The sequence below is a fragment of the Marmota marmota genome, unplaced genomic scaffold (assembly GCF_001458135.2).
Source record: "Marmota marmota marmota unplaced genomic scaffold, marMar, whole genome shotgun sequence".
NCBI lineage: Eukaryota > Metazoa > Chordata > Mammalia > Rodentia > Sciuridae > Marmota > Marmota marmota.
In genome coordinates, this window is record NW_026000171.1 from 8771244 (window position 1) to 8783243 (window position 12000).

The following is a 12000-nucleotide window of genomic DNA, read 5'->3' on the forward strand; positions in this document are numbered from 1 at the left end:
CTAAAAAAAAAAAAAAAAAAAAAGTAGTAATGAGGCTGACATCCCCCCGCCCCCCGCATCTATTCTGCATGTGTTATTCAATTCTTCAGTGGATTTAGTTTGAAGCAGGAAAGCAATGGGCATTATTTATTTATTTTTGCAGTGCTGGGGACCCCTCAGAGATTCACACATGTTAGGCAAGGACTCTACCACTGAGCTACATTCCTAGTTATTTATTTTATTTTGTTCTATTTTATTCTATTTTGTGAAAGGATCTCCCTGACTTGCCCAGGCTGGCCTCAACTTGTGATCCTTCTGCCTCTGCCTCCTGACTAGCTGGGATTACAGGCATGTGACACCACCCCCACTGTCCCACTGAGTTACATCTCTTTTTATTTTCTTACTTTCTTTCTTTTTTCATTTTGAGACAGGGTCTCACCTAGCTGTCCAGGCTGGTCTCAAACTTTCAATCCTCCAGCCTCAGTCTCTCAGTTGTTGGAATGATAGTCATGTTATACCTTGCCCAGCAAAGTGCTGTGTTACTGAGCCCATCTACCCTTGACCCCGACACTACTTGCCCCCAGCAAAGGGTGCAAGGATGACTTTCAGATCCCCCCACCCATCTGTAGAAGAAAATCAAGAGCTCAGGGTCACCCTGATGTGTTCCCCTCAGACAGCTATTCTAGCAGCCCTGTGCTCATATTCCCCTTGTCCCCAAACCTGCCCAACTCTTCTTACCTTTGCCACCCTTGTTACCTTCATTTGTCTGTCCTCTCCCGGATCCCCTTACCAACTTCTCCAGAGAACTGAAGCCTGAGAGAGGCCAGCTGGCCCAAGATGCATGAAGTGCTGGCACAGCATAAAGGTCAGAGACCCTCACTGGGATCCTGCAGAGAGATTGGCCAGGTTCAGGTAGTGTTTCTCAAGCCAGGCTTGCTTCCCTGATCCGTGGCAGTCTCAGGGCTACTCTCTCTCTGTGTCTTTATTGAATACAGTTTGATTTCTAAGGAGGAAAAAAGGGCAATAAAAAGGAAAGAAGAGCATTATTTGTAGGTGGCCCATGCCTGTAATCCTTATGGCTCAGGAGGATGAGGCAGGATGATCCCAAATTCAAAGCCAGCCTCAACAACTTATTGAATCACTAAGCAACTCAGTGAGACCCTGTCTCTAAAGAAAATAGGGCTGGGGATGTGGCTCAGTGGGTAAGTGCCCCTGAGCTCAATCCCCAGTACAAATAAAACAATAATAACAACAACAACAACAACAAGAAAAGACAGGAGAGGAATGGGTGGAAGAAGGGAAGTCTGAAAAGGAAGAGAGAAAAGGAAGAGGCAAGGGAAAACTGATCAAGAAAAAATTTAAAACTCAAGGGAGGAAGAGGAAGAAAACCCCAGAATACAGAATTGTAAGCTTTGTGAAAGCATGTGACTTCCAAATGAACCCCCCTGGTTAGGTTCTTGACCTCCCTATTCAACACCTGGTGGCTATTCCTCTAGACTCCCAGCCACCTACCCCTCCTAGACATTGTAAATTCCCAGACTTTCCCTAGGCTTCAGGGCACTTGCAGGTCAGGGCAGAGCCAAGATCTTCCAATATGGCTGTGACCACAGTATCTCCTGCGGAGTGTAAAGGAACATGAGGGATACTGATCCTCCCAGTTTAGCCTTTACCCCTTTCTTCCTATGGCCCTGGGAGGGGACTGTTGGTTCCAGGGAGCCTCTGAGAGCAACCATCTTAGCCCATCCTATGAATTTCCTCCTATATTGGGAGTAGGACTACCACACAGACATGGGACGCCCTGCAGGTTGCCATGTCCCCACAGGAGAACAGGGCAGGGAGTTGAGTTGGCCCTAGGTAAATCTGATGGTTCTCCAGAGGCCATCCTCATGGTTGGGCAGAGCAGAGGGAGAATGACCTAATCTCATAGGTACTCTTCCCTATGCTCTGACTCGGAGTGACCCCTATTGTAGTCTGGATCTTAAGTGTTCCCCAAAGACCCATGTGTTAAAGGTTTAGTCCACATCTTGGGAGATGTTGGGAACATTGAGATGTGGAGCTTAGCAGAAGGTCTTCCAGGGGTGAGATGGACCACCATGGTGGGACAAAAGACTGGGACAACAAAATACACCCCTGTGCACAGTAAACTATTACCCTTTATTGTAGGGCATGTTGCCTCTCTATCCTTGTGCTATGGTCAACAGACCCATTGTGAGGCCCTGATAAAACCACAGAAGCAGAATGTTTGCATGAGATGAAATTGTTACTAAAGATGCATCTAAATAACCCTCTAGCTTCACTTGTTCTTAGTCAAATTGAAAAATCACTAATTTTGGAGGTCATGACATTTTTAAAAAATTTTTTTTTGGAGTTGTAGATGGACAGAATGCCTTTATTTTATTTGTTAATTTTTATGCGGTGTTGAGGATCGAACCCAGTGCCTCCCGCATGCTAGGCAAGCGCTTTGCCACTGTGCTACAGCCCCAGCCCACACAACTTTTTTTTTTTTAATATAATAAAGGCTGGGGACATATATCAGTGGTAAAATATGTTCCTAGCATATCCAGGCCCCAGATTCAATTTCTAGCAGGGCAAAAAACAACAACAACAATAATGATACATTAAAATAAATATAATTAAAAATTTAACATTATTATGGCATTACTCTCCAATCCTGTGCTGTGGGTTCTATTCTAAGTGGATACAGATGCAGTATGGCCCAAAGACAAGAGTGGTCCTTGTTACCTGAAGGGGAGACCAGCCTCTAAAGTAAGCATGTGAGCCAAATGATGTGGCTGGGGTAGGGGTCGAATGAGACCCTGAAGGACCTGGCATTCAATCTGGGGCAAGTACATAAACCAAAGTATGTACACTGGGGGAATTAATTGCGATCTTTGTTTTCACCTGTACTTTCTGAATTTTATAAATATACTACAGCACGGATGTTTTGCTATGGGAAATTACTGTTATTTAAGAGTAATGGCCTGGGGATGTAGCTCAGTGGTACTTGCTTAGCATGTGTGAGACCCTGGGTTCCATCCCCAGTACCGCAAAAATAAAAAAAATTTTAAAAAATTAAAAAGTAAACAATAGAGTTAACTAGGGCAGTAATGGGAGGAGACAAGTAGAGGACACTCCAGACAGGAAACCGCAGAGGGAGGGGCGGCGGGTTGGGGGACATTCCTGTGGTGCCACATGTGGCCGCCAGGGGTCAGCAGCAACCCGCTGCCCTTCGTCGCCAGCCACAGGTGACCCGAGGAGGCTCTCTCCGCGAAGGTCCTTCTGCCATCCTCACACTAATCGCCATTTGCTGTCCACATGCTTCTGTCTCGGGCCATTTCCCGCTTAGTGGCAGTTGCTGGGGTCTCAGAGGGCCACAGCTGTCTGCAAGCTGAGGGAAGACACGGGGTTGGGCTGGCGGGGCTGGGTGAGAGCGCGCTCTGCCCAGGGACGGTGGACAAAGGGAGGGTTCTTAGGGCTTCCAGAGCCTTTCCTCCCTGGGGAGGGAGGGGACAGGAAACCGAGGCTGCTTCCGGGGCTGGGACTTGGTCGGAGGAGAGCCAGAGGTCAAAGGAGGGGTCAGCCTGCTCAACCAGGGAAATCGCTATTCCTAGTAGGGCTGATGCATTCTGGCCTCAGGGTAAGGAGCAAGGGAGAGGAGGCGTGCCTTGTCCCAGGGCAGGTTAGGGACTCAAGCTGCCTTAAAAAAAAAAAAAAAAAATCACTTTCTAAACCAGAAAACTATCCTGCTTACTGGGAGTTGGAGGGAAAAAACACTCATTTAAAACAGTGAGAGAAAACTAAACATTTGGAAACCTCCTATCACCCACTGTGCAACCTTAGGAGAATTACTGACCCTCCCTGGGCCTCAACTCAGACTTCTGTAACCAGAAGGTTAGATAAGAGGATCTTTAGGTCAGGGGTGCAGGCTGTAATCCCAGCTACTCCCAAGGATGGAAAGTTGGAGGCCAGGGGCTGGGGCCACATAGCTCAGCCATAGAGTGCTTGCCTAGCACATGTGAGGCCCTGGGTTCGATCCTCAGCACCACATACAAATTAATAAATAGAATAAAGGTATTTTAAAAATTAAAAAAGAAAGAAAAGAAAGTTGGAGGCCAGCCTTGGCGATTTAGCCAGAGAAGCTGTCTCCAAAAAATAAATTAATTAAAAAGGGCTAGGGATGTAGCTCAGTTGGTAAAGCACCCCTGGGTTTAGAGGATGTTAGGCCTTTGTGAGTTCACACACTCTACAAATGTAAACAACTCCTTACTCCACCCTTCCCCAACGCAGAGCTGGCCTAGCCTCAGGGAGGTCTGGCTGAATCAGGACAGGTCATCCCCTAAGGTCTGGTCTCTGAACAGTTCCTCAGAAAAGGCCCTTTGGAAGACTGGGTCCAGGTGAAAAGCCCAGCCAACATGGAAACCAGTAGCTCTGTCTGGTGACATCATTATGGGTGAGCATTAAAGGATATGGGTGTTCTCAGGGCAAAGCAGAACCAAAATTATTCCCCTCTACATACTATACTCCAGGTACCTCAGAGCTCTTCCAGCCCCCAGATGTTTAAATAATACCCCTCTCACTTGGAGCAAGGACAGAGGAGGTTATGTTTTTTAGAATGACTGCTATTAAAAGTAACATTGCAGTATGGTGGCACATGCCTGTAATACCAGCGACCCTGGAGCCTGAGGCAGGAGGATTGCAAGTTCAAAGCCACCCTCAGCAATTTAGGAAGGCCCTAAGCAACTTAGGGAGACCCTGTCTCAGAATAAAATAATAAAAATAAAACGGAATTGGGGATGTTGCTCTGTGGTTAAGCACCCTGGGTTCAATCCCCAGTACCAAAAAAAAAAAAAAAAGTAAAAGATACTCTGTGTGAAAATAATATTTAGGAACTGGGGGTGTATGTAGTTCAGTGGTACAGCACTTGCCTAGCTAAGGCCAGTGACAAAATCCTATTTTGATGACTTTTAAAAGTTAAGCAGGGGGGCTGGGGATGTGGCTCAAGCGGTAGGTAGCACGCTCGCCTGGCATGCGTGCGGCCCGGGTTCGATCCTCAGCACCACATACCAACAAAAATGTTGTGTCCAATGATAACTAAAAAATAAATATTAAAAAAAAATTCTCTCTCTTTAAAAAAATATTAAAAAAAAAGTTAAGCAGGTACATCTTCTTGAGGAAATCTGGAGCAACTTTTCTTGAAAGTAGGATATAGCTAAACTTTTAGGATTTCTATCAGTCTATAAATCAGATCCTATCAATTTTTTTTTTTTTTTTTTTGGAGAGGGGTACCAGAGATAGAACTCAGGGGCACTCAACCACTGAGCCACATCCCCAACCCTATTTTGTATTTTATTTAGAGACAGGGTCTCACTGAGTTGCTTAGAGTCTACCAATTTTACCTCATTTTAGCTAGGCTTTTCAACTCAACATACTTCCTCCATGTTTTCCTTGTACCAAGTGAAGAATGAACCCAGAACAGGGGATATTCAGATTTTGTGACACCATGCCCCCAGGTTTATATATATTTGAAAGACTTTTTGTGGGGAATGGGGGCTTAGAGTCTTCTTATGTTGCCCAGGCTGGCCCCAAACTCCTGGATTCAAGCAATCCTCCTGCGTCATGTGAGTGCAAAAAAAAAAAAGGAAGTGCTCAAAATATTATAGGAATTTAGCAAAGCATGATGGCACAAACCTGTAATCCTAGCTACCAGGGAGGCTGAGGCAGGAGGATCACAGCCTGGAGGCCAGCCTAGGCAACTTAGCAAGACCCTGTCTCAAGATAAGGTAAAAAGGGTTGGGGATGTAGCTCAGTGGTACAGTGTCTAAATTCAATATCTGATGTTGAAAAAACCCAAATTACAGGAATTTATCAGGAGCCAACTCAACAGGAATCCTATGACTAAAGATGAGATAGTGTAAATATCCAAATGAATGATACTTGTGGGTTTTAATTTTTAGGGGTGAGGTTGATACTGGGGATTGAACCCAGGAGTGCTTTTCTCCTGAGTATTTCCCCTGAATATTATATACCCATTTTTTTTAAATTATTATTTTTGAGATGGTTTGGCTAAATTGCCCAGGATGACCTTGTGACCCTCTTGCCTTAGCCCGAGTTGCTGGGGTTACAGTACTAAAGGGATTTATTTTATTTTATTTATTGTGGTGCTAGGGATTGAACCCAGGGCCTTACATATGCTAGGCAAGTACTACAACTACAATGGATTTTAGCCCATTGAGTAAAATCAGAATCCATGAGCCACACAGTGAAAAAGTTCTTCCTTACAATAAAGTGGCAACTAATAAAAACGATGGAACTAAAAAAAAAATCACTATCTGAGCCAGGCACAGTGATATATATCTGCAGTCCCAGCCACTTGGGAAGCTAAGGCAGGAGAATCACAAATTTAAGGCCAGCTTGGGCAACTTAACCAGACCCTGTCTCAAAATAAAAACTACAAAAGGCTGGGAATGGAGCTCAGTGGTAGAGTGCTTCTGTTTCCATCCCCAATACTGCAAAAGAAAAAAGAAAGAAAAGAAAAAAGGAATTGGGGAGAAGAGAGTGAAAAGGGAAGGAAGAAAGAAAGGAAAAGAAAAAAGAACTGAACATGAAGTAAAGACTTGCTGGTCCGTCCTGCCAAATTAGACACCAAGTCCAGGATAGAGACCTCCCACCTCTGCTGGAGGCCCCTGTAGTCATGGCAACCTGCTCCAAAAGCCCATTCTGCTAAGTTCCTTTTTCACCAGTTATTAATGTAAATCAGCTGAGTTTGGACCTAAGCGCATCTACAGGATTGGTTAAGGCAATGAATTAGACAGGATCTTAGAGGTCAAATTACACCTGGATATAGCTTGTGGTTGGGGACCTGTGGGCAGCAAGGCTTTTTTCCCAGTACCATGAGCCAAACAGCAATAAACTACAAATGAAAAGAGGGCTGGATGCTGCCCTCAGATGCAGGGGATGGATGATAGATGGAAAGAGATTTAAATCTACATGGGACTTTTTTTTTTTTTTTTTTCGTACCAGGGATTAAACCCAGGAGTGCTTAACCACTGAGCCACATTCCCAGCCTTTTTCATTTTTTATTTTGAGACAAGGTCTTGCCAAGTTGCTTAGAGCCTAAGTTTCTGAGGCTGGCCTCCAACTTGCAATACTTCTGCCTCAGCCTCCCAGCTCGAGGGACTTTAAAGGAATTCTCCCCCCCAACACACACATACACACTGGGAATTGAACCCAGGGGCAGTTTATCACTGAGCTACATCCCCAGCCCTTTTTATTTTTTATTTTAAGATAGAGTCTTGCTAAGCTGCATAGGGCCTCACTAAATTGCCCAGGATGGCCTGAAACTTGCAATCCTCCTGCCTCAGCCTCAGAGTCGCTGGGATTACAGGTGGGGCACCACGGCGCCCAGGATAAGAATTCTTGATTCTCCTTCATATCCTGTAGTTGATTGAGAAAATAGTTGGCTTCTTGCCTTCTTTCTCCACAGACCAGGCTAGGAGCCAGAATCTGATCACAGGAGGCCTTTTGGTGGAGAGACGACTATATTTCCTCCTATCTCAGCAACCAACTCAGCAGATACAGAGAGAGGGGTTTGGGGAATATGACTCAGTGCTAAAGCGCTTAGCATGTGTGAGGCCCTGGGTTCAATCCCCAGCACCACACACACACACACACACACACACACACACACACACACACAAAGAAAAAATACTAACAACACAGATACAGATGCCCCTGTGCATTCAACACAACCTTTATTAAGTGCTAACCTACTAACTAGGTTTGGGAACATAAATAAGCTTGCTCTGAGTATGTGTAGCTTGTGAGAAACAGTCATCAGTGCCTGCTCACATAGAGCTTACAGCCTGGTGAGGTGAGACTGTAAACAAATAAATATGCAATTACAAATGGTGGTAAGAATTGTGATGGAAAAGAGCAAAGTACCTCAAGGCAGAATAACAGTTTAGGGGACTGAGAAAACCTCCTGAGACAGTGACATGAGCCTGAAACTTGAAGGGTAAACAGGAGTGAATTAGACAAGAATGGAAAGAGCATGTTCCAAGCAGAGAGAATAAGAAAAAGCCCTGGCAGGGGGTACAGCTTGGGACACTTGGGGAACAAAGGACCAGTGTGGCCTGATTCTGGTGTACTAGGGGTTTCTGGGTAGGATGATGCTGGAAGGGATCCAGATTAGACAGGATGCTCTGTGCCTTGCTGCAACATTTGGGTTTTATTCTCGGTGCACTGGATTGTAAACAACAAAGTATCCTGATTTATTTTAATTTTTTAACAGTTAAAAAAATCAAACTGTGAAAAATGAATCAGAAAGCACAAAGAGAAGAAAAGCGTTACCTAATGGCACAAAGCAATCTAGCTGCTTCTTCCCAGTTTGCTCAAACTACATAAAGTTTACTTTTCTTTTTCCCAACCTTTGCCTATTATGTGGGAGGGTGGCAGAAACCAGCCAGCCAGGATCCAGGCAGGGTCCCCTGAGCTAGGCTGCTGGTAACAAAAGGGGGATCAATTGGGAGGCTAATGTGAAACCTCAGGCAAGGGGGTAACAGTGGCTGGGACTCAGCTAACTGAGAAAAGACACAGATGGATTAGAGATACATTTGGATGTGGGAAGTGGGAAAGAGAGCAGGATCAAGAATTTCCCTGAAAATTTCTGCTTTGAGCAACTCGGGAGAATAGGTGGAAATACTGTTTACCAAGGTGGGAAAGACAAGGGAAAGAATTCAAAAAGAGCCCAGAAGGTTGAGAGTTCAGCATTGCACATAATAGGCTTCTGAGATCCTAGTGAGCTTTCCAAGTGAATCGATAAATTCTGGAATCATCAGCAAATCCATGGTATTTAAAAATCAAACGAATAGATGAGATTAGCTAGAAATGAATTCAGAAGGAGGAGGGGGGGGGAAAGAAAGGCAGGAATGAAGGTAACACAATTAGGATTAGAAGAATAGACCTGGATTGAGTCCTAAAATCCAACCATATAGAGAAGAGACTTTGGAAAAGGAAACCTGGAGCAATGGCCAGCAGAGAGGACAAAAACAAGAGAGCTGATGTCACTGTGATTAAAAGAATATTTGAAAAAAATGAGTTTGGACATCTGGTCAAGTGTTTCTAATCAAGCAATATCAGGCCAGCAATGACCTTCACAAGATCAGTTTTGCTATGAAATAAAGGGGGAGGCTATCCTAGAGTGGATTCAAGAATAATTGAAAGAAGGTGAAGAAGCCAGTGGAGGGATGCAGAGATAATAAATGGCCGTCTTCTCTTCACCTTGGCCTCCTAGCCAGATAATCTATGAACTGATTCCATTTGAGCTTCCAAACTTTCATAAAAAGGTCCTTCTGTGTCTTTGACACGGAGCTATACCTGCAAGAAGAAGAGCACAGGGCTGGGGATGTGGCTCAAGTGGTAGCGCGCTCGCCTGGCATGCGTGCGGCCCGGGTTCGATCCTCAGCACCACATACAAACAAAGATGTTGTGTCCGCCGAGAACTAAAAAATAAATATTAAAAAAAATTCTCTCTCTCTCTCTCTCTCTTAAAAAAAAAAAAAAAGAAGAAGAAGAGCACAGGTCAGCCCAAGGGAAGGAAATGGGAATAGGACAGGAAACATGAGGGGACCTTAGATTCTTGCAGAGGACACATCTCCCCAGTCTGAAAGCAAGAACAAGTCAGTGACAATGTGGAGAACCACAAAAACCACTGAGGTGTCTGTCTCAAATCTCTAAGAAAAGGCAAACAAATGGTGGGATGGGGTGCAGTTCAGTGGTAGAGTGCTCACCTAGCATGGGCAAGGTCCTGGGTTCCCTACCCTGTACTACAAAACAGGAAAATAAAAACAGCTGTAGGGAGGGGCAGGTTCAGGGAAATACACAGGACACTCACTTGATAGAGTTTGTGACCAGCTTTTTGAGTGTCCTCAGGTCAGCCCTCTTCCCCCCGATGCCCATGAAGGCCTCATAGAAATCATAGGACAAGCCTTTAGCACCAAAGACAGCTGGGTCATCAGAGCTGATCACCATGGGATGCCCATAGGCCATCAGAGCAGCTGCAGGGTGGTTTCTCATATCAGACACAAGTTTCATGACCTGTTCAATAGGAGGCATGGGAGAAAGGCAAATGTTGATCTGCAGATCTGTAAAAAGACTCATCACGAGGGAGGTAAGGCTGTGAGCTCACTCAGCTCCTTTATTATCCCCATCCCCATTCTGAACTAGTTCCCATGCTCTTCCTAATGTTCCCAGAGTTTTATCAGCAGCACCAATGTCTGACTCACTGTTGAGTCTTGCTCAGAGAAGTCTCTCAAATACAGCAAGACAGATGCACAAACAGCCCCAAGAAACAGCTGGAAGCAGCAATATCCCATGGCCCCTTTAACTTCTTGCCTGATGTTCCCTTTCACTTTGGGCATAGCTTTGCTCAAATTCCCCCACCCATTAGGACCCTTACTGTTGCCTCTTTATTATGAGTGGTTTAGGCAAAAGGCCATTCCTAAATAACTTTATTAATGGATAAGGGAGAGTGGAAGAACGAGTAAAGGAGAGAGAAATTATAGAGAAAAAGTAAAAACAGAGGTTGAAGTGGGGCAAGAAGATCATAAGATTAGTCCCAAGGGTTGTGCATACCTGGTTGGAGATGGGACACACTTCTAGGGGGATGTCCTTATTCTGAGTATAAGCCTTGACTACTGGGTGTTTCGTCAAAGCAAATCCATGTCCAATTCTGGTAGCATTCAAAATTACAGCATCTATAAGGTTTCTGTCTATGGAAGTACCATACCAGTCTGGGGGAAAAAAGGATAGTTTTGACAGGGATATATGGATCTGACCCATAGATCATCTACAGGTAAAGACTCCAACTCTCCCAGGCAACAAAGAGAAATTAACATACATACCATATATTTTTCTTGTAACTATGCTAAAGGGAGGTATGGTATGCCTGTTCTCTCTCTTACTATATTATTTTATTTACTAACCAGATGAGAAAGTTGAAAGTTGCATAGGTTTCTATTGTTGTTATTGTTTGGGTGCTTTTTGTGGTGCTAGGGATTGAAACGAGGGCCTCATGCATGCTAGCCAAGTGCTCTACCACTGAGCTACACCCCTAGCCCCTTATATAGGTTTTATAAATTGATCAAGGATGTTCAACTAGTATGTAGCAAAACCCTTACAACAATGATCTTTATGATCTTTACAACAATATACTGAACACTATTTATAATGTCAGTATAATTATCTATATGCATTTACTTTCTTCTGTAGATTGTGTATGTATGTGTGTGTCTACTACTGAGCTATATCCTCATCCCTTTTCTTTTTTCTTTTTCTTTTAATATTTATTTTTTAGTTGTAGTTGGACACAATATCTTTATTTATTTACTTGTTTGTTTGTTTATTTATTTTTATGTGGTACTGGGGGTCAAACCCAGGGCCTCGCACGTGCTAGGCAAGCGCTCTACCACTGAGCCACAACCTCTGCCCCTCTTCCCTTTTTAAATTTTATCCATTTATTTTATTTATTTATTTAGAGATGTTCGTGTGTGTTGTGTGTGTGTGTGTGTGTGTGTGTACTGGGGATTTAACCCAGGGGTGCCTGCCCTGAGCTACATTCCCAACTCTTTTTATTTTTTATTTCGAGAGAAAGTTTGACTAATTGTGGAGGGCCTCACTAATTTGCTAAGGCTGACCTGGAACTTGCAATCTTCCTGTGTCAGCCTCCTGAGTCACTGGGATTACAGGTGTGCACCACTGTGCCTGGATCCTTTATCGATTTAACAGTGTTCATGAGACATCATCAACTGCTAGACTCCAATGGCCACCACTAACAAAGCCAGAGCAGATGCTCCTGCAGCCTCCTCCCCAGCCATGCCCACTGCACTCTCCTTGCTGCCATGGTTCTCTTTGCAGGGTGAAATGACAGATCCAGACTCCCATCCTTCCTGGCAGCTAGGACAGTCCTAATGCTGGTCTGGGTAGGAGTTTGTTGGTTCGTACTGGGGATTGAACCCAGAGGTG

General features: G+C 44.4%; 1 protein-coding gene across 3 annotated transcripts in view; it reads right to left on the reverse strand.

Moving 5' to 3' along the window:
- Positions 1-7707: 7707 nt before the first annotated feature.
- Ada2 (adenosine deaminase 2) overlaps positions 7708-12000 on the reverse strand; it is a 37983-nt gene continuing 33690 nt past the window's right edge. For 2 of the 3 annotated variants that reach the window (XM_015500810.2, XM_048787717.1), the window contains exons 8-10: positions 10612-10769; positions 9872-10074; positions 7708-9354 (exon numbers count right to left, since the gene is read on the reverse strand). In XM_015500810.2, the coding sequence (XP_015356296.2) occupies positions 9255-9354; positions 9872-10074; positions 10612-10769 (461 nt within the window). In that variant the 3' untranslated portion in view covers positions 7708-9254. The remainder of the gene's footprint in view (positions 9355-9871; positions 10075-10611; positions 10770-12000) is intronic. The other variant, XM_048787718.1, reaches the window with a different exon arrangement.